The 23,761-nt window shown below is 41.5% G+C and overlaps 1 protein-coding gene across 3 annotated transcripts in view; it reads right to left on the bottom strand.

The window, feature by feature from the left end:
- GLRA1 (glycine receptor, alpha 1) overlaps nt 1–21,605 on the bottom strand; it is a 163,479-nt gene extending 141,874 nt beyond the window's left edge. For 2 of the 3 annotated variants that reach the window (XM_006863899.1, XM_006863901.1), the window contains exon 1: nt 21,255–21,599. In XM_006863899.1, the coding sequence (XP_006863961.1) occupies nt 21,255–21,310 (56 nt within the window). In that variant the 5' untranslated portion in view covers nt 21,311–21,599. Of the gene's footprint in view, nt 1–21,254 lie in introns of all 3 variants that reach the window. The other variant, XM_006863900.1, reaches the window with a different exon arrangement.
- Between the last annotated feature and the right edge of the window lie 2,156 nt (nt 21,606–23,761).

Below are 23,761 nucleotides of genomic sequence, written 5' to 3' on the forward strand. Positions count from 1 at the left end.
CCATAGAATTATTGGGAAGATGAAATAAGCTAATGCATATAAGAAATTTTATAACAGTTCTTGACATATACTCATATTGTTATTAACTGCCTTTGAGTTGGCCCTAACTCAAGGTGACCTCATGCATAGTGTAATGAAGTACTATCTAGTCCTGTGCCATCCCCATAGTCAATTACAGATTGGATACAGTTCTTATTGGCTGATTTTTAGAAGTAGATAACACCTTGTTTCTAGCTCATCTTCATCTGGATACTCCACTGACAGATGTATGGTGGCTGAACATGAGGTACATTGATTGAGAATCAAACTGAGGTCTCCTGTAGGAATGCTGAAAGTTTTCCTACAGAACCACCAATGCCTTCTGGCCAAGAATCCATTGCTGTAAAGTAGATTCATTCTCACAGCAACCCTATAGCATATATAGTAGGAACTACTTGTTGTTGTGTGGCACTGTGGGTTAATGTGCCAGACTGTAAACCATTTGAACTGCAAGTTCAGTGGTTCGAGCTCATCAACTGCTCCTTGGAAATCCTATACAGGGTCGCTATGGGTTGGAACCGACTCGACACTTCACAACAACAACAACAACAACTTGTTGTTGTTAGGTACTATCAAGTTTGTTCCAACTCAGAAAACCCTATCTACAACAGAATGAAATACTGCTTGGCTCTGCACCAACCCCACAATTGGTGTGTTGGAGCCATTGTTACAGCAACTGTGCCAATTCACCTTGGTGAGGGTCTTCTTCCTTTTCTCTGACTTTCTAGTTTACCAAGAATGATGTCCTTTTCCAGGAACTGTTCTCTCCTAATAACATGTCCAAAGTATGTGAGAGTCTCCTAATAACATGTCCAAAGTATGTGAGAGTCTTTCCATCCTCTCTTCTAAGGAGCATTCTGGCTGTGCTTCTTCCCAGACAGATTTGTTTGTTCTTCTGGCAATACTTGTGTAGTCAATATTTTTCACCAACACCATAATTCAAAAGCATCAGTTCCTCCTAGGTCATCCTTAGTCATTGTCCAACTATCACATACATAGGAAGCAATTGAAAATTTGTTGTTGTTGTTAAGCACTGTTGATTCAGTTCTGACTTATAGCAACCCTGTATAGAGTTTCCAAGAAGCAGACAGTGAGTTTGAACTGCCAACCTTGAAAATATATTGAAATAGTACGTCATAAATATAATTGTAGTATTGTAGGATAAGCACTGGACTGCAAACTGCAAGGTTGGTGGTTCAAAGCCATGAGTCACTCGTTGGAAATCCTATGCAGTGTCACTATGAGTAGGAACCAACTTGATGACTCATAACAACAACAATAAAATACAGTTATCTGCTAATATTACTATTAATTATAAGAGTTGTTTTGTAGAGGAATTTCTGTCAATGAAGCAAAGGGTGAGGTCATAGAGGTCATTCTAACATAAGGAGGGAATAGAAAATTATGACTGTAGCCCAAATAGATAGTTGCCGGTAAATTAGACAAATGGTGATCCTGGTCCCAGTTGTGTTCTGCCTAATCAGTGTTCCCAATTTGTACTTCTGTGTGCCATCTTATCTAGATTCTTGGAGTCAAATAGCAGCCATGTCTATGACTCACACTGAGAAGCTGTTTGGACTTAAAGGTAAAATTAGTACTTGCTCAGAATTGGCTCCGTTTCATGAGTTCTTCTGGTATACTACCTTTTCTTTGAGGACAGTGTCTAAGATAAAATCATACAGTATCTCCAGATCACTTGCATTTCGTATCATGTGTTTTTCCCAATTTATGTATTATTTTCTAATTTACTTTTTAATCTTTAAAAACTTTATTAATTTTATTAATGAAGTTGGTAAATTCTGGTACCCAGTAAAATAAAACTTTTAAATACTAAACTGAAAAGTATCCTGTACCATTGAAATTATATTTTTGTGATTTGCAGTGTTACACTCATTAGATTTTTGGGAAAGTTGCCATAAATGATTGAAGATTTAGATTCCTCAATTCTTGTTTGGGCTGGGCATTATTTCACTGTTGACATTTCCCTCTGGTCTCACTTCCTCCCTGAGAACTGAATGGATTGGGTCGGCATTTTCTTTCCATCTCTATAAATTTTTTTTGTGCTTTTATGATCAGAAGAATTATATGAAATTACACATGGAATTGGGTAGGGCTCCAGCCACCCTGAGAAGATCATGTCCCATTCATCACTTTGTTCTAAAAACCCAGAGTGATGGGTTTCCATTTTCCAGTGACATTTTATTTCCAGCTCAATGACTTCAGTGGGAAAAGCAACTTCCATTTGCTCAGAAAATTTCTCCAAATGTTCCAAACAGTCTCAGCCTCTAGGCTCCTTTGGACTTGGAGAAAAATGTAATCAACTTGGCATTGGTTCAGATCACTCCAAATGTCCCCCCACCCCAACCTGGTGGAAGTTATCTTTGATTAAAATAGGCTCCCAGTTTGGTTATGTGCCCATGCTCTCTGACACCCTTGTTAAAAATCTGTTTTTCAGCTTTCAGAAGTAATATATATTGCTGTAAAACATCCAAGCATTACAGAAATATTTAATGCAGGATATAAAAGTCCCCCATAGTCTCATTCTCCAGAGATAATAACAACTATAAACAGTTTTGGGTCCATTTCTCTAGATTTCTTTTCCCATATGAAAACACTAACACATTTTTAAAAAGTAAAAATAGTCCTACTATACATACTGTTTTGCTACTTGCTTCCCCCCATTTAATCATTCATATTGGACATTTCTTACTTTTCTGCCTGGAATGAGGTTACCTGCCTTTGGCAGTGACTGGCTGTATGACTTTGGATGAATCATTGTTTCTCTTGGGGCTTCAGTTTTTTATCTGTAAAAAGGGATCCTCTCCAGTTTGCCCATCTCCCTATGATTTAAGGCTCAAGTGAGATATAATAGGTATGCGTACAAATACATGTGCCCAGTATTTCACTTTGCAGGTGCCTTGGTTCTCTGTCCCATCATCCTACTTTGTTGAGTTCAAAGTGCTAACTATTCTCTGACATTCTGTAGTTTTCAAATTTGCTCATTTATTTGTATCTCCCTGTAGCACCTTGAATTTACTTTATATGGCTTTTCCATCCAATGTAATCTTAATTCCTGCCAAAAGATTGGGTGGGACCATGCAAATAAAGCATACAGGACTCTTAAGACTGGGATTGTTATTTAAAAGGAGCCATCTCAGAATCAGGAAGAGATGATCCCATGACCATCAAGAAAGAAAAGCATGAGTGGAGCATGAGATCCCTACCTAGAAAAGTGGTGACAGCAGACTCAGTCACAAGGAGACACAGAGCAGTTGTGGGCTATAGACATGTGAACTGAATTAAGTTGAGTGCCTATGGGCAAGAGATTGGTTTGCAGAATGTGGCCTTTGGCCATTAACAGAGTGGCTAAAAGAACTTTGTTACACTTGCCAGAGAAGTGCAGAGGCCAAGGAAGCTTGACTAAGAAGCTGAAGACAAGAGTGAGAGGTGTCTGCAGTACGGCAGAACATAGGCTTCTTGATTGGAAAAATGCTACATCCTGAATTGCTTTTAGATCCTGAATTGAATTGCACTCTGTTCACTTCCCTAATAAACCCCATGATCGTGAGTATTGTTATGAATTCTGTTTGGCCATTTCAGTGGATTATTGAACCCAGATGTGAAGCAGAGAGTGCTGTGAGAGGGATGGTTGATGTCAGAGTGGGGTTATGAAGGTTGTAGGGTAGAGGAACTCAATAAATATTCATTGGATAAGGAACATTCTCAGTTGGGCTTCCGTTAGGAGAGAAAAGGGCAGAGTTAGACTGGGCTGAGCTAGGTAGCTGGGTGGAGAGCAGAGCCACCCAGTGCCCTTGAACTTATTGCCATCGTCCAATCTGTCTGCTCTGCAAGCCTTTTGCCTCTGTTGCATCATTTCCTTGGCATTCTTTCCACCTGGTGAATTAGTCATTCTTTATGGCCTGTTTTAAGTGTCCAAACTCCTATGAAATTGGTTCCAACTTTGTACTGTCTCCTCATATCCAGGCAACTTAATCAGACTCATTGCTATGCTCTGACAACATGTTGCACTTATCCCATGATCATAATAATAGTAATCGTTATCCCGCTTTGTACAACTGATACATGCCATGTGCCACCTAATACTTATGATAATCTGTCAGGGAGAGATACTCATCATTGCCATTTTACAGATGTGGAACACTGAGACTTAGAAAATCCTAAAAAAAATCTTGTTCCAAACACATACAGCTAGCAAGTGGCAGAATCAGAATCTTAGATCATATCAGACCAATTCCCAAGCTAAAACAGTTTAACTGCCGTGTCTTCTAGGGGCCATCTTAATTTAAGAATCATGCATTGACAGCTGGAAGGACCCATTGTTTTACACAGTTCAATCTCATTTTATGGATGGAAAAACTGAGGTGTCATTTCAAAGCTACAACAGAGTTTCCAGGGTAGAAAAATCATGTTCTAATCTCTAGACTGTCCATTGTTGAGATGTCATAGAGGGTGATGTTTGTTTTCTGAGCCATGTCACCACCATTCCCAGGAGGGCATAGTGTCTTAGTTTTGAATTGCTGCTGTAACAGACACACCTGAAGTGTGAGTGGCTTCAAAGAAATCTGTTTTCTCATAGTTCAGGAAGCTAGATTCAATTTTTGGCTCTAAGGATGGCCCTTCCTGATCTATTTCAACTTCTAGTAGCTGGCAATCCTCAGAGTTCTTGTAGATTCATCTGCCTCCTTCATATTCAGACCATGTCTGTTTTCTCCTGTGTCTGTGCTGCTCTTGTGTCATGCAGATGTGATTAGGTTTAGGACACTGATATGTCCTCATTAACCTAACAAAGACAACCCTGTTTCCAAATGGGCTCATCCTGAAGGTATAGGGGTTAGAATTCCCACACATATTTTGGGGGTACACAGTTTAAACTGCATCATTATAACTTTCTATATTCTATTGCATGTTTAATGAACTCCTTCAAGTCCCCTTTTTGAGCATGCTGTGGTTATTTTCTTAGCTTCTGTGAAGAGATTTTCTTTTCTACTAGGTGTTTTAGGTCATATCTAGAAAACTATTTTCAATGTAGTACATCATTTCTTACAATTGAAGCCATCTGGAAAAGTTTGCTTTGTCCTGTGGAAGGAGCCTTCCTGCAGGCCTGGGCCATGGTGGGGACACAGTCTTATCTGCAATGGCTCAGATGTGTGAAGAGGCACAGTGTTTGGACATGCCCTGCCAGACAGCAAGATGAGACTGCACCACTCACTGCAATAGCTTACAGAGCCAGGGCTGAGCCACCGCAAGGAATGCACACTCTCACTGTGAGTCACTTTTTGGAGCAAAAGAGGTCATGGTGAGACACAGCCACGCTTTGGGATTGGCTGGAAAGAAGCTTACAGGTCCTGGGCAATAAGAGGAAGATGGGAGCAGCCATGTGGGGACAAAGCAATTCAATTCAATAAGCACTGAGTTGAGTGTCTAATATATGACATGAGCTACTGGTATGAGGCTATCTCTGAGGAAGTGGAGCAAGTTGACAGCTCTGTGAAGCACCAGAAGATATGTTCTTGTTTTCTTGTTGGCCTGCTACATGCACTAAGAAATTCATGAGGTACCTAGACTTTGAGGGGTTTACAGTACAGCAGGAAAATTAGAAAGGTCCCCGAGTATGTGTAAGGCCCCATGGAGCCAACCAAATGCCAAGGGTGATGCCTTGGCAAGGATTATTTAGGAAAGAGTTTGGGGAGTAAGGATGGTGACAACCCCCAGGGGATACTTCTGGAACAGTGATGCTACAGATGGGGCTTGAGGCACAGGCAGGGTTTTCAAGAAGAGAGAGGGAATTACAATGACCACTTGTTAAGGGTTTTATACTTTGCTAGGGAATGTTGTTGAAATGTGACTTCATTTTACCTACTAGTGAAGTTGCTGTCATCGAAATTCAAAAGTGTTGAGCAAACAGCCAAGTTAATAGAGCAAGGATGTGGCAGAGGCAGGATACAAACCAAATTTACTTAAATTAAGAGCCAAGTGGTGTGCCTCCCAGGGTAGCAATAAGGGGAGGAAAGTTTCCAGATTTACAAAGGGGTAGGGAACAGTGGAGCCCTGATATAGCACAGTAGGTTAAGCATCGAGCTGCTAACTGATATATCAGTGGTTTGAATCCACCAGCTGATCTGTGGGAGAAAAATGAAGAAGTCTTCTTCTGTAAAGCTTTACAGTCTCAGAAACCTTAAGGAGTAGTTCCACTCTGTCCTATCGTGGCAGTAAGTTTGGTTGGGTTTGGGTTTAGGGACACTAAGGAGCCTTGGTGGTGCAACTGGTTTAGTGGTTGACTGCTATCTAGAAGATTGGTGGTTCAAAACTACCTGGCAGATTCGCAGAAGAGAGACCAGACCATCTGTTTCTCTAAAGATTGTTGTTTTTGTTAAGTGGTGTTGAGTCATTTTTTTGACTCAAAGCAACCCTGTATAGGGTTTCCGAGGCGTGGCTGGTGTGTTTGAATCCCTGAACTTGTGATTCAAACTAACCTTGAGGTCAAGCAAACCCAGTGGTGGCTGGTCTGCTCTGTGACAAGAGGTTTCTATGAGTCAGAATCAACTCAATGATACCTAACCTCAGCAGGGAGCCATGTGAGTGAAAGGACAGACTGAGAATACTGGACACATCATAGGGACCAATGAGAAAGTCAACTTGGGCTGGAATTCCATTTGTTCAAAGTAAAGAAACTGGGATTGGAGGTGGGAACTGTACTGTGACAAACTGAGAATTTCATGTTATACCAGTCTGGTGTTTTCAGTGAAGGGCACTGTAAAAATGAATGCAATAGATCTGTATATGCACTGACAAGATATTGTTGAATGAAAAAAGCAAGTGGCGAAACAGGGTGTTTAGTATAATCGCATTTTATAAAACAGAAACACTTTATTGTTGAATCAGAGTGGGTGAATGCTCTTTGAAGTAGAGTACCTGGATTCGAATTCCACTTCCAAACTGAGATCTTAGAGCAATTATTTAACCTCTTTGTGTACTAGTTTCCTCGTTAGCAAAATCAGATGACTAATAATATGGATGATAGATTTGTTGTGAGGTTTACGTGGGTCAACACTTATTCATAACTTAGAAAAGGGCTAGACACATAGTAAACATTTGTGTTTTTGTTTTAGTGTGTTGTTAAACTCACTTGGCAGAATGAATGCTAAATAGTTACATGATTTACTCTAGGGAATGGAATTTATGAATATTTTAATTTTGAACATCGTATGTTGTTTAAATATTTTACAGCAAACAGCCATCATATTTATGATGTGAAAGAGGAGGCATTGGTAGTGGTTCTGTTATAGAATTTTCACCTTCGATGTGGGAGATCTAGGACTTCTGGTGCGGCACTATAGGATCAGCACTGGACCGTGAACCACAAGGTTAGCAGTTCAAACCCACCTTTTGCTTCTTGGAAATCCCACAGTGTTGCTATGAGTCAAACCCGACTAGATGACACTTAACAACAACAACAGCATGTGGGAGATCTGGGTTGAATTGCTAGCAAGTGAACCTCAGGCAAAGCCAGCCTTCCTTTGTCAGTGGAGACTTGCATGTTTTTAAGATGCTGACCAGGGTCCAAATGGGCTCACATACTAAGAAGGGCTAGGAAGACAGACCTGATGATCTTTGATACTTTGGAGAATCAGCCCATGAAAATCCTAAGGATCACACAGCCCTGGGGATGGCTGGGGACCAGGCATCATCAGGGGGCCCACTTAGTAGTAGCTCGAAACATCAACAACAATGTGAAGCAACAACACCACCCAGCAAGTATACCTCAAAAGTTTGGTATTAGGAAACTCTATTTCTTTTGTATTTTTGTCTCCTCTATCAATAGGTCTGCTAGACATACACACTCAGAGATGTCTGTGATGCCACTCAGAGCTACTGGGGACGGGTATCCAGACATCATTGTTTGGGCTTCCTGGCCGTATTTGGAGGAGTGCCTCATGTTTATAACGGAAGGCTGGTCTTGTACTTGCTGCCTTTCCTCTTTGCTCCTTCTACCTGGTCTGGATTTGGTGTGATTTCTGGGCCCTAGAAATGTTCTGAGAAACTCTGGCTCTGTTTTGGGAGTGACAAACTCATGTCCTGTCATGAGCCTACAACATTAGAAGTTGTGCTGCCTTTCTCATCTCCCCAAAGGAAAGAGATCTGTAACTTTGTAACTGATAAAGGGAGACTCGGTCCTGCATACTTGACGGTTGGTTAGAGTGTGAATGGGGAAAGATTTTTGGTCTGAGTATGAGAGGTCAACAATATTTTTATTCTTTTCCTAGGTAGTGGTTCCGTTTTCCTTCTTCCTAACCTCCTGGCTCAGCAAAAAATTTTCTTTGGTAATGCTAGACAGGTCTTTCAAATGAGTCATTTGGTCACAAGGAAGGTGGGACAAAGAAGGAATGATTTGCAATAGCTCTCTTATTTTTACCTTTAAAGCTTAAACCATCTGCCTTCATGATGGGGGTAGACTTTAGTGCAAGTTCCATTGTATTTGAAGGATGGAGACGAAAAACTCATACCAATTTATACATGTAAGCTAACTTTCTTCTTACTCAGAACCACCTTGCTTATCTGGAAAGGCAAACTCATCTCTTCTCTGTTTCCATCGCCCCCATCCAGTTGAGTCTCCTTCTTCCTTTTCCCTCATTCATTCTTGGAGTAAGAATGGTAATGTAATCATTGAAAGAACATTTTCCGGAGTCAGACCTGTATTTGGATCCTAACTTTGCTATTCCTAATGACCTTAAACCTAATAACAAAACAAAACCCCAACTAAACCCAGTGCCGTCAAGTTAATTCTGACTCATAGCGACCCTGTTGGACCCTACTCTCATGGAGTGGCTGGTGAGTTTGAACTGCCAACCTTTCTGTTAAAAGCCTAATGATTAACCCACTGTACCACCAGGCTCCTACTAATGGTTTTACCTTGGGCAAGTCACATAACCTATATAGGCATCAGTTTGGTTTCTCTGAAAACTATGAGGAGACACATGATGCTCTTGGCATAGTACCTCACATTCAAAAAGCACCCAATAAATGCTAACAACGTTTATTAGTGAGTTGTGGCAGTCAAGGAACATCATGTGGTGGGCAGGAGGGAAGGTCCAGGAAGAATGCATTATCTGCTTACTTGGAATATCTATTAATATGAAAGATGCACATGGTTGGTGCCTGAATATTCTGTTACTTGTTATCTGCCTGGGAAAATGGTACATGTTGACAAAGATGAAGGCATACTGTGATTATAGCAACAATGATTGCAGTGCAAAAATTAGGAAGAAGTGTAAATGTCCATCAATAGGGAGAGGCATATGAAATGGTGCATCCACACCCTAGAACAGTGGCTAAAAGGAGATGGAGTTGTATGCTTCAATAGGTAAAGCTTTCCAATATGTGTTGATACACGAACAAAACAAACTGCAGAATTGTATGGACAATATCCATGAAACTATATGTGGCACTGTGAGTTAATGGCAAGACTGCAAACCCATTTGAACTGCAAGGTCAGTGGTTCAAGCTCACCAAATACAGGGTCTCTATGGATCGCAATCGACTTGACAGCACTTAACAACAACATAATATATGTATTTCAATAATGACATACAAGTGTGTGTGTGTGTGTGTGTGTGTTTATGCATATATAAAGATGGGACTTTCTGTTCCTTTAAAATTTACAGCGTCAGAAACCTTTAAAGGGTTGTTATGAGTTGGAATTGACTCGATGGCACTGGGATATATCTGTATCGATATAGATAGATAGATAGATAGATAGATAGATAGATAGATAGATAGTGGTGGTGGTTATGTGCCAACTCATAGGGACCCTGTGTAGGGTTTCTGAGGCTGTAAATCGTAGGGAACAGAAAGCCTCATCTTTCTCCTGTGAAACAGCTGGTAGTTTTGAACTACTGAACTTGAGGTTAGCAGCCTGGCTCATAACCACCATGCTACCATATATATATGTGTATACAAGCACACACACACAAGAGGGTGAATCAAAAATTATATGCATTCTGGTTATATTAAAATGCCTTTCCATGTCCTTGGCTGATGACAACATTGAGCACATGAAGTGATTCTATCGAATAGACAAGTGACAGTGGATTATGTATCAAATCAATTGCAAATCAGCGATGGCTCTGCCTATGCAATAAGCTACGATAGACTTGGATTTAGAAAAGTCTGTGTGAGATGGGTATTGAAACAACTCACAGAAGAGCATAAAAAGAACAAATAAAATTTGGGCCGAAACTCAAAGGAAGGTAAAAGTTTCTATAAAACAATCAGTAGTGATGGTGAGACATGGGTTCATCACTATGAGCCTAAGAGTAAATGGCAGAGTATGGAGTGGAAACATCTTCAATCACAGACAACCATTAGCTGGAAAATTGATGCTTACAGTTTCCTAGAATTCTCGAAGGCCAGTATTGGAACACTATCAGAAAAAAGATTCAACAATCAACAGTGTTCATTGCAGTGAGATGCTCACTGAAGAGCTGAAGCCCAAACTCTGGATTAAACACAGAGGACTGCTATCCAAGGGTATTGTGATCTTGCATGACAATGTACGTTCGCACACCTCTGCCCACACTGTTGACATTCTGAAAAAACTTCCTTTTGAGGTTTTAAATCATCCTCCCTATAGTCCTGATCTTGCTCCATCAGACTTTAATCTGTTTGGTTGCCTGAAAGCAGCCTTTTGAGGATGAAGATTCACCTCTGATGAAGAAGAGAAAACAGTGGTGCTTTCGTGACTCACAGCTCATCCTAAAACATTTTTGAAATAAGGGAGTAAGAAAGCTTGTTGACAGATGGACAAAGTGTATTGAAACTCAAAAAGATTATGTTGAAAATGATGTATTTGTCTTTCCCAAAAGTTGGTTAAAATAAAGTCTACAGCCAGAGTACTGACAATATTTGACTCACCCTCGTGTGTGTATGTGTGTGTATGGTGGTGGTGTGTCATGGAGTTAGTTCCGACTCACAGCCACCCTACATAGGGTTTCCAAGGCTGTAAATCTTTATGGGGACAGAAAGCTTTAGCTTTGTCCCATGAAACATTTGGTAGTTTCAAACTACTCACCTTCAGGTTAGCAGACTGACTTGTAACCACTATATTACCAGATCTCCATATATACATACATTTGTATATGTGTGTGTGGCTGGATGGCACACAATATATACATATATATTTACATACATATATAGTCACTGAGTCCTGGTGTGGCACTGTGGGCTAATGCGTCAGATTGCAAAGCTGTTTGAACTGCAAGGTTGGCAGCTGGTCCTCGGAAACACTATGCAGGGTTGCTATGGGTCGGAATTGACTCGACGGCACTTAACAACAACAACATAGTCACTGAAGGATAATCACTGGAACACAAGGTCAATTTTGACTGCAAGGTGGTAGTTCAAACCCACCAGTCATTTATTGGAAACTCTATGCAGGGACACTATGATTCAGAATCTACTTGACACACTTAACAACAACAATATGTGTATCTATTGTGTGCCATACTCACATAAACACATATATATGTATGTATGTATATATAAGGGTCCTTCAAATGGTTCATGGAAAAATTGAATTAAAAGATAATGGAATTCTCCCTTGAACTTTTGGAAACTGTTTCATATATGTGTGTGTGTATAAAGTGATCAAGAAGGTAGTAGCTTAATACGGTTAATAGTTGGGAGAAACCTGGGATTGAAGGAGATTATTAAACAGAATTTTAGGCTTAAGTTTATTATATTTTCTTAAAAAGATAATATATACACATAATGCACAATTGAAAATCACCAGTAATCTCTGGGTGGTGCAAATGGTTAATGTGCTTAGCTACGAATTGAAAGGGTAGAGGTTCAAGTTCATCCACAGGTGTCTTGGAAGAAATGGCTAGAGATCTACTTTGCAAAAATCTGACACAGTAAACTCTATGGAGCACTGACCCACCTGGGGCTCACCATGAGTTGAGATTGACTTGATGGCCATTAGTTAAAAATGATCAAGAACAGAAAAGGTTTATATCCAGAAAAAGAAATGTCTATCCAGTCAAAAATGGGGAAATATGACTGTCAAACCAACAGGGAGTTCCCAGTCTTTCTCTCCTAGGCTTCCTCTGTGGGCCACTGGCAGAAGATATCTCCACCAGATCACAGGGTCTGCAGCTTTAGGAGACTATTGTTGTTGTTGTTGTTAAGTGCCGTCGAGTCGGTTCCGACCCATAGCGACCCTGTACAGGGTTTCCAAGGGTGTAAATCCTTACGGGAGTAGAAAGCCTCATCTTTCTCCCGCGGAGCGGCTGGTAGTTTCGAACCGCTGACCGTAAGGTTCACAGCCCGATTCGTAACCACTACGCTACCAGAGACTATATGAGTATATAAATATGGTGAGCTAGGGGCAGTTTTCCTCTCCACACCTCAGTTTGCTCAACTCTTAAATGGGGATAGCAACCACTGTCCTATCTGTCTTTACAAGGTGATTGGAAGATTCCTATGGAATTACGGGTGTGTGAAGCATTATAAACTATAAAGTGCTCTTGTAAGAGAGTGCTGCAATTCTGCCTGGCAGCCAGGGTTGTGGCGGCTGTGCCGCATTCCTCTGGAGCTGGGGAGTGTTGCAGAACTGAGCACACAGCAATAAACACGCAGCTCTCAAAAGACTGAAGATCAGAGCAGTCACTTTATTTGATATATAAGATACTAAAATGTGTTGCAGAAAGGCTGGTAGATCAAAGGGGTGGTGAAGAAGGAAAGAAATAATCCTGAGGTCAGATAGATGGTTGAATGAGAAGGTCATCTCTGAACATCTAGGCTTCCTAAGCGAGTCTCTAGTTAGGCAAGGTTAAGAGTACAGTATGCACAGGGAGACTAGTAACTGAGCCCATCATTGGAGAAAGATGCCACAGAGCACCTCCATCTAACCACCTTGATTCACCTTCTCCATCAATCCAGACACCCTCAATGCTGTGGCCCAGGCCCATCGGTGCCAGGATTCAAAACCTTGAATTCCTTTTTTTTTTTAAATCTACCATCACATGGTGGGCATTCCAAGCTGGTGAATGAAAGCTTTTGGTGCACACAAACTTCAGGTACTGGGCCACAGCTCAGGGTGGGCACAGCTTCTAGAAGATTCTGGAGGTGTATGTTTGTGTTTATGGGGATGGGCAGTGTGGGAGAAGACTGATGAAGGGAAGTGCCATGGTCAAGTCCAAGGTATATGGAATTTAGAGATGACATCCAGGGGAGTAAGTTTGGGGTTTCTGCAGGACCGTGTCCAGCTTTGAGAGCTGGACCACTTATTCTATACCCTTGAGGAAGTCATTTATACTCTCTGGGTCTCCTCCTCTCATTTGCAACATAAATGGGTTGATCTATGTCAAAAGTTCCCAATAGGAATCACTTAGTGTATCATTGGGGGCTGTTCTAAACTTTAACTCTCAAGCCCAACCTCAGACCTAGTGAGTTAAAACCTACATTTTAGTGAGACACCAGGTGATTTTTGCATACATTTTAAGTTTGAAAAGCGTGGACAAAGAGACTTTTGTTAAAAAAAATACAGGTTTCTGGGACCCCATCCTGGGATATTTTGGTGCAGTTTTGTAATCTGTATTTTTGACAAGCTTGTCAAACTGTTGAATTATAGGACTGCTAAGCATGGTGGCTCCATAGAATAAGCCCTGAAAGGCAAACCGCAAGGTCAGTGTTTCGAGCCCACCAATCACTCTGTAGGAGAAAGATGAGGCTTTCTGCTTCTGCAAAAGATTTAAACTCTCAGAAGCCCTGTTCAGGGTTGCTATGAATCGAAACTAACTCCACAACATTTAACAAAAACACAAGACACCTTTGGAGTTCTTGGGTGCCACATAAATTGGAATCTGTTCTATGTCAAAGAATAAGGTGTCAAAAGCATGCTATTTTCAATAGCTTCATATGTATGTGAAAGTTGGACAACGAGTAAGACCTCAGAAGAATTGATACATTTGAATTATGATTTTGGAGACATATATTAAATAGGCCATGGACTTTCAGAAAAACAAACAACTCTGTCTTTAAAGAAGAGCAGCCAGATATTCCTTAGAAGCCAGGATGGGGAGATTTTTTCTCTCTCACTTTGAACATGTTATCAGGAGGGATCCGTTTCTGGAGAATATTATACTTGGTAAAATGGAGGGGTGGTGAAAAAGAGGAAGACCTTCAATGAGATGGTGGCGCAATGGCAGCAACAGTGGGCTCCAGTTTAACAATTGTGAGGATGGCACAAGACCAGGCCATGTTTCTTTCTGTTGTACGTAGGGTTGCTAAGAGTAGGAACCAATTCAGTGGCCCCTAACCTAACAGCAACCATAACAAGATGTTTTTTTTTTTTTTCCTGAGTAAGTGCTTGACTATTGTCCTCAAGGTTGGCAGTTTTAACTCATCTAGAGGTACCTCAGAAAAAGACCTGGTGAGCTGCTTCCAGAAGGTTGTAACCTTGAAAACCTTGTGGAATACAGTTTTACTCTGACACACAGGAAGTCACCATGCCTTGGAATCAACTGGTTTGTTAGGCTGGTTGTTTTTAAAGGGGTCTTCCTGTGCTAAGAGTCCATGATTCTATTTCTACTTCAGACTCTCTGGAGGAAAGTGTGATTGGGTAGGGGTAGCTGGGTGGGGAGTTGAGGATGGTCCTGTTAGGGAAGGAAGCAGAGAGAATTGTTTTCTAGGTGCCGACATACTGGCCAGTATATGAAACAGGCGCAAGCTACCCAGGAGCTGCTGCCCATTTCGTGGCTACGATTAATGGCAGGCAGCAGCTCCCAGTTAAAATGGTAAACTCATTTAGCTCTCAACACTGAAAAACAACCGAATTCAAAGGCAGAAGAGTGGTAATCTAATTGCACTGAATTAGCCTTGGGAAACTCAGACAATATCAACTTCAGAAAACCACAAAGGGATCCTTTATCTGGAGTTTCTAAAGCTCTGGGGTCTCAGCACCCCTCATAAGGGTTTGTATTACAAAGCCAAGATGCTGTGTGAATAAGCCCCTCTTCCCTGCATCTCCTGGCATTGTTCCTTTCTAAAGCACTTTCTGAATGGATTTGCTGGCTGGCCCTATGGTGTTTACAGTTGTGTGTTAGGCTTAACCCGGAGTTGGCTCTGGGGAGACAGCTGGAGTTCAGAATGAGGAGTTTTCAGTGAGGCAGGCCTTCGGTCCTGTGGCCACCCATCCATGCCTGTGGCCTTGTCTGTGGTCCAGTGCATTTTTCTGGTAGGTCCTTCTGGCTCTGACATTCTCTTATTTTCAGGTCCTTGTTCCTTAAAACCAGGCTCTTACATAACCCAGGTGATTTCCTTTGAATAAGTCTTCGATGCATTTGTGTGCGCTAGTGTGTGCTCACTGCCCAATTTATTCAGAGAATTTACAAAGATCAGAATGTAATTTGGGAATCAGGAAAGAAGGAAATGTAAGGATGGGAAAATTTTGTCTGTGATCTGCAATTCATCTACTCTTATGCCACGGATTATAAACCTCAATTCACAAAAGATGGTTGAATTTCTCCTATATCCCACCTGGAAGATGAGTTTCCAGTCTTTGCTTGCATACCTGTACTGATAAGCCTTACTACCTTTGAGGAAGCCCATTACATCATTTGACAGAGCTGTCCAAAGTTCTGAATAATATTGAACCAGAATTTGTGTTTTTCTTTAAAAAACTATCAATTTACTCCAGTTCCTTTCTTGGAGCTATATAGAATAAATCCAATCTAATGTTTCCCGATATGGTGTCCCTGGACAAATAAGGGGTTCATGAAATAGTAATGAGGACTCAGGATCCATTTTAAACATTTCAAAGACTCTAGCAAATTGTGGATTTACCTCTGACTAGGTTCTATGGACTAATTAAAAAGCATATTTGTGTTTACTTGGGTCAACTCAGTATGATGATATTGAGTATACGTGGTGTTCAGTATTTCTGGCAGTTATGCATGTCTTTGATTAATAACAATGGAGGAAATAAGTTAATGATTAATGGTGTTTGGTAAACATTTTTTTTTTAAACCACAGATTTTATAGGGGAGAAAACCCAAACAGAATCATTGATAAAAAGACATTGGTCTCTCTTTTACATGCCTCTCATCGGATCTGAGAGCACAGTAGTCAGGTACCATGTTTTCTCACTAAACATTTCCTGGAGAAACTGACATATGTATGGTATATTTCAATAGATTGTGCCAGGGTGAGATAAGAGTGAAGTTGCTTCATGGGGTCCTCAATTCTTTCAAATCTGAATATATTCAATGTTGCTGATGCTTATAGTAATTAAAGAATAATATGCTGCATTAGTTATAACCCAAATGGTGAAGAGCTTGAGAAAAGATAATCCTGACCTGGCATGGATCAACAAAGATTTGAGAGACTGCTTTGTTGTTTAATTTCCATTATAGCTGGGGAAACTGATCCTGGAACCTATTCAAGGTCATGCCACTAGCTAAGTTCTAGATCTCAAATCTCCTGCCTTTTGAGCCAGGGCCGCTTTGCCTAATACAGGCTTCAGAACCTGCGGAATAGCGTCAAGATGGCCAGGCGGGGAGACAGTGCCATCCATCTTGAAAATCATTCTGGCTTCTGCCAGCTGATGAAGGAAATAAAGTTAATGACGCCCACATAAATGTGATGCTGTCGCAGGACGCACACACAGCCTGCCTAGAGGGAAGCACTGCAGGCCCTCAGAAGAAGGAAAAAGGTTTTAAATGTACCTATAAAAGGAACAGCATCTCCCCTTTTTGCAAGGACAAGGACTGTGGCATTTGCTACTTCTGTCTTCCTGAAGAGTGCCTACTTTTTGTCTGGACATAAAACACACAATAAATAAGTGCCTGATGAAGAAATGAAGGTAGCGTCACCACTGAAGCAATTCATCTTGAGTCCTTGTGGCTGTGGCCCCTGTCTTGGATGAATAGCTTATCAGAGACTGGAAAGAATCTAGAGGTTTCTAATTCAGTTGTCTGAGTTCATTGGTGAGAAAACTGAGTCTTTATGAGGGCAAGACGCTTGTCAAGGTCATACAGCAGTCTGGGATCAGAACTGGGACTCTCAAATTATAATCTAAGTGCTCTTCCCACTGCACCACATGGTTGTAATCTCTTTCATAAGGTGGTTTTAACAGTTCTCTTAAATATCCTCTTGTAGATCATTACCAGTTTTGCAAATATGCAAAAGTTATGTGCTGCTTCATAACCTCATTTACTATCCCAGGGCTCTGGTCCAAGCTATGCCTTGGGAACAAAATGGTGACATTTTCTATTTTCTTTTCTTTCACCCCTCCTTCCTCTACCTAGCAAATGGGTAGTTCAGTTGTTTTGATTTTGAATGCAGACTTGCTCAAGGGGGCTTCATCCCTTAGGAAAAAGTCCTTGGTGAATTTCAGAAGCTTCTAGTTACTTTCTGCAATACCCAGAATGCAGAGGGTAAGATCGGAGACAGAATACACCTATGCCTCCAAAAGGAAAAGATCAAGGTGGTTATCTGCGCCTCTTGGCAAGCTTGGAGATGGGGAAGCTCCCAGGGCCACCTCAAGGGAAAGCTTATTTAACTGTCAAGTGGGTAGATTTTCAGGACCAAAATGTGAAACATTTATTTGCTGTGTTCCTTTGAACCCTAGTGTAGATAGTAACATATTTCCTTCAAGGTTTTGATGACTGCTCCTTCGTAGCAAGTATGTTCCATATTCAGAACAAAATCTTGTGCAAAGGAGCATTTACTGGGATGGTTGTTGAAAGTGGTGTGTAAAGAAAAGCCAAACATATTTTGGGTAAACTACTCATAATTTGAACCTGTTTTATCTCTCCTGCATTTATTCCACTCTTTGAGCACATGGGTAGATCCTTGTTTGCTTTCCTAGAATATGGTGTTTTAGGTGTTTTGTGAGGGATATTTACTATTTGCCAGACTTTCCTCCTAATTTTAATTAGTATATTAGAGAAGTTGATTAAAAATGTGGTTATTCCATGCCACTGGTTCTCAACTGCATGCAATTTTACGTCTCAGGGATATCTGGCAACGTCTGGAAATGTTTTTGATAATTCACATGATTCAAAGGGTGGGTAGAGGTCAGGGATGCTACTACACATTTTACAATGCACAGAGCTGTCCCTGACAATAAAGACTTATCCGGCACAAAATGTCAGTAGTGCCGAGGTTGAGAAACATTTTTATAAGCCATGGGTCTGTGTGAGTTACTCAGAAAGCAAGGGAATTTGGGGGTTACACTAGGCCTTTCCGAGTCTCAAGTGCCTGTAAGGGCTCTGGATATCAAAGCCAAATTCCCTTTGGCTTAAAAGGAAGGTTGAAAGGAATGTGCTTCTATCATATAAAACATAACTTTGCTTATTATTTTTGACTAGTCTGGTTATAAAGCCTCATCCACACTTGAACATTCAGAGATAAAATTTAGGTTATTGAATTCCAGAATGTTACTGATAACATTTTTTTAGAACTATAGGCTTCTAAGATATCAGATCAGGAACTTCAGCCACATCACCTCATTTTACTTATGGGGACATAGTTGATCAGCACTGCAGTGCTGTTGTCTCCTAGGACCCCACGTCTTTCTTCCCCTGAACTGTTTCTCAGGCCTCAATTTGTTCTCTGTGTCAACACCTTAAAAGATTTCTGCCTCACTCACTTGGATGGTTGTTTTGTTTCTTTTGCTGTCATTATTGCTATTTTCCTGGTTATGTGCTGATGCAGCAAACCCTCTGTTATTGAGAGCCTTTCCTTTCTTAGCCCCCAAATTTCCCCAACAAGGTGAGCAGCTGACATCATTTAATCTAAACAGTACCTGGGTGCCTGAGATGATTGGATGGGCTCATTCCAACATGGTGCCTGTCCCCTGGGGGAAAAGGGTTATTCGCTTGGAACCTGCTAGAGAATTACCAGATTCCATTTATACCTACATGTATTGTGAGACCCCTGGCTTTTATACTTTTACATTTTCACCTAAAAATTTTAAAATGAGAAATGAAAATACCATATGAACAAAGACAACTTACTCACTTTACCTCCTTATGACCTATTTCACTCATCTGAAAAATTACTGTAGATATTTCCCTAGTTCAATTGTTATTTTTATTATTTCATGTGTCAGAAATAAACATTTCTGAAACATTTACTTCTCAAAGTAGCCGTTCCTATATTTTAACGGTGCAGTGGTATTATTCTCTTTCCACCTCTCCATAGTCATGATTCTTGTTTCCTTATAAACACTTAGAATTATACCACACATCACATCTACTGTAGCTCAGTATATCTTGACACGCGTAGAGGAAAGAGGTGTCGAGTGATGCTTCCTGATAGGTCACCATCACGTTACTTGAAGAATTAACACTGTAGATTCAGAACCTTATCACAGTGATTACAGTGCAAATCTTTTAAACTGTGTCTTCCTTTCCTGAAAGACAATGTCTGGGAGAGGAATATCAAGCATTGCAGATGGTTTATGAAGAAAGAAGGAGGATGGGTTTTGATGTGCTTGGTCCTATTAATTTGCTCTTTAATCTGTCAGGTTCAGTTCTGTCTCTGATAAACCAAACAAAATTGATTTACATACAAATGTTATTAAGTATCCCACCTCCACAGCATTTTGCTGTTCTACTACATAGGTCAGGGAATAAAGCTTCTGATTATTAAATTAAGAATACACTTCCTGTCCTTTTCCCAGTAAAGTTTAAATTTCACAAGGCCCTGGATTGTTGCACTTTTTCATTCTTATTCACTGAGTATTTGCATTCTGAGCCATGGGCAGGACTGTGCCCTGTCAAGTGATTATTTGAACTAGAGATTAGAAACTTTAAGATTGAGTATTTCAGAGAAGCGGGGTCTTCATCCCAAAAGAAAGATATGAGGAGAGGCTCACATGCGGAACATAGCAATTGGGGATGGGATGTCACTCATTTAATAAACCAAAGATGGATTAGTCAAACCAACAAGTCATACGCAGAGTTCTCAACAATGTAATAATAAAACAATTATTTGATGTTTTATAATGGGGAGAATAAATTAAGATCACTTCTTTAAAACAAATAAACCTGAAGTTGGTTTTCCAAATGATTGTTAATCCAATGACATGTTAAAACATGAGAGAGAGGCATCTAAAATGAGACAGATTAATGGTTCCTGCAGGTCATGAAAGAAGAATAATTTTTTTTTCAATTCATGTAAATGGAATTTATCATAACTATCTCTGAAGATGGCATGATTCACTCACTTACAAAAGGGCTATCTATTTCAATCCTTCTCCAAGAGGTACTTTTTCACTTTTCAGTTGTGCTAACATAAGAATGTGAAGCCTGTAGCTAGAAAATTTCAACCTGTGAGACAATGGATGAGGAAACTCAGCTACCCAGTCAGAGATAGACATAAATTAAGCAACAAAGCAAACAAGGTTTGCCCATCAGCTCAGGAACTGCAGCTGTTGGGCTAACAAAGTAGAGTTTGGAAAGGTGGGGAGAGGAGAGCGTCAAAGTTTCAAAAGGGAAATGCTTCCAATATCTGTTCCTTAATAAAAAAATTTTCTGCAGCTAAATCTAGGGATTTACAAACTGATGTCCTAAGACTATTCTTTTCCAAGCACTAAACCTCACTGCTCTCCTACCTCTCTGCCCCATATAAAAACAACAACAACAACAACAACAATTTTAAAGAGAGAGAGAGAGAAAATGAAATGTTCAGCTTTCAGTGAGTTCGACTGCAACCTTCCCCGTCACCGCTAGTTGTCACTTGGCTCCCAGACGGGAGAGCTGAGGTTTTCGGCACTGCGGTTAGAGAGAATGCAGTCCTAATTAAACTGAGTTAACTCCTAAAGCTTCCCCTTAAAGTCCTCAGCCGGGTGTGAACCAATATACATACAGAGAGGCTGGGGTCCAGTGGTGGTGGTGGTGGTGTGTGCAGCAGGCGGAAGAACAAACAAACAGCAAGAAACATACAAACAGCTGCCAGAGCAGCGACTGTCTCAGACCTCCACGCACAAACCAGACACCCTGCGGGCGGAGGCGGGGGTGGGGTGGTGGTGGTAGTGGTGGAGAGAGAATGGGGGGATGAAAGGACCCGATTGCAGCGGTATACAGCACCTCTGCTCCCCTAAATGAGGGGCTCACGGATAGAGTCAGCCTCTGTGCTCCTTCCCCCCATTTCCATCAGAGCTATGTGGTCAGTAGAAAATTGCATACCTGAAGAATACAATGGTCTCCCAAAGGTATAGTCGAAGAGTGTTGAAGCTGTACATTTTTCAGGTCCTTGTGCTTTGTAGTCCACGAGTTATGGGGCCAAAAAATGTTTCAAATTGGCACTTAGAAAATCAGCCAGAGCAACTGAAAAAATAATCCAGATATTGAAGGGAGGTGGGGAACAGGGATGCCGGAGGAAGAGCCTCAGGGGAAATTGGAGCAAGGGGGCTTCAAGATACCACGGACAGCGGCGGCCGTGAAGCGTTTCAGCACCACGGAGAGCGTCCGGCCCTGATTTTCATGAGCGCGAAGAGTATTGCTGTTTGTTAAACTCCAGCGTGTCTGTTGGCTCCCTGCGGCGCTGGGGAGGCACGTTTGGGGGTGGGTATATTTTCTTTTTTACCCTTGTTTTTCTGTTTAAACGGCCAGCTCCATGAAAGAAAGAAGAAAAAATCTTCTGTGGAGATCAGAACGCTGGCCTCAGACCCTTAGATTGGGCAAGCATCTTGGGTAGAGAGAGCAGGGCTTTATGCCCCTGGACTGGCCTGAGGGAGTAGGGGAGAGGGGAAAACCGTTGACGGCACCGCTTTCAGTTAAATCCAGGGGAGTGTGCCAGACTGGCGCATCGCGACCGAGTCCCGGAATCTCGTTCCCCTTCCTCTGTGCCCGTCTGCAGTCGCCTTGCAATCCGTGTTCTTTGGTCCTCGCCGAGTAAGTTATGATCGCTGCGGGAAAGGTGTCCCATAGCTCAGGGCTGCAGGCGTGAGAGAGCTGAGGGCAAGTTTCAGGGGCTTGAGTCCATGGTGACCCCCGTCGGACTCAGGAGCCCAAGCCTTCAAATACATCTCGGTTTTCTGAGCTCACTCATATTCCTTTGGCCAGGACTCCTTCAGATCTTCAGACTTTCTTACTGCATTAATTTAACAAACTGGCGGCGTGAGGGGTGGGGGGTGCGATTGCTGATGGGAGGGGGTGGAGAGAGAAAATAAGGGAGGGGGGGCAAAAAACTCCTTAGTATCTTCAAACCCTCCCACTCGCGGTGCTCATTGGCCTGCGGCTGCAAAAACCAGATTTTCTCTCGGTATTGGGCCAATAGAGCGTTAGACTCTGGGCTGAGTTTAACACTTAGAGTGCTGGATGAGATCCGTATTCCCATCCTTTCCGTAGGAGCGGTGAGGTGGGGAGGATATGAGTTAATCTCTCGAGTTGTATCAAAATATTGCCATGATTTTGAACAAAGTTGAGTAAAATACTGTGGGCCCCACTTCAGACATACTTGGCTCAGCTTTCCTTCTTAAAAAAGGGACTTGACTCCAATCCGAGTTTCTTTTGAGCTCTGAATATTTATATTCAGTTATCATATTTGGCCCTGGAAGAAGGAAAGGGTTTTCAAAAAGAAGTCGATCAATGCTAGAGGAAGAACTTCTTTAGGGCTACTAAGACAAGAAAGCCCAGGAGAAATTCCTTGACCAGACTCCAGAGTCAAGTGGGAGCAGCCCTAGTCACTGCTGGAACTCTTTAAGGAGGCCAGAAAGATATGTCCTCTTTACTATCTGTTTTTGAGACAGTTTTAATTCACATTTTATAAGCGGAACAAACGGCCTCAGAGCTGGTGGCTTACTCCAAATGAATGGCAGTACCATGTTGTATGTGCTGGTGTCTGGTACTTAACCATTCTCACTTGTTTTTCCTTCTTCCTACCCTCCATCTCCTTTTTCACTTTATAGAGTCTCAGAAACCAGCTATGCAGTCCATCCTAGAGCCAAGATAGGGAGGTAGAGTTAATCAGATTTCTTCCCAACCATGGGACTTGAGTAGATTAATAATAGTCTCTGTGGGATTTTCTGGATGATTTGAACTTGCTGGAATCCTGGAGCCTCTTCCGCTTAGGCTATTGAAAGGGATCAACCCCTTCTCCTAGCTGGTAATTTTAGAATTCCCTTCTTTTGAATGTTGAGTCTGGTTCCACAGAGAATAGTAGTTTTTAATAGCTAAGTTTTCTTCAATGAAGGCCCTCTTCTAAGCAAGGGATGCTGAAAAGCTTTGACTGCCGGCCTATTACCAACAAGGGTTGCCCACACCATAACAAAACACCCTATTATCTTCCATCATTTGTTGGTTCTGAGATGTCATATCAGTAGTGGAAGGTGTATAATTCCCATAAGTTTTTTTTTTAATGTTTTATTGTGAATTATATGATAGTTTACATGGGAGAACATTAGTTTTACATTCATCCTATCGTATATCATTTCATTGCTATGGTTACAGTCCCCTCCATGCATCATCAATCAACCAAAGGGTATATCCTACAAGCCTGTGCCCCCCTGCCCCCCTCCCAGTCCTCAGCACACAGCCCCTCTCTGTCCCTGGGTCTAAAGTCCCCAGCTGCTCCATCTGTTCATGCCTGCATCTCAGGCATCACTGCTTCTCTGGGTAAGGTCCCGCTCTCTGCTCTTCTCCCTTGATGGTCCCAGGGACCTCTGCTCCTAGACTGCAAAGTTAATTACTCC

This window comes from Chrysochloris asiatica, unplaced genomic scaffold (genome assembly GCF_000296735.1).
Source record: "Chrysochloris asiatica unplaced genomic scaffold, ChrAsi1.0 scaffold00057, whole genome shotgun sequence".
Lineage (NCBI taxonomy): Eukaryota > Metazoa > Chordata > Mammalia > Afrosoricida > Chrysochloridae > Chrysochloris > Chrysochloris asiatica.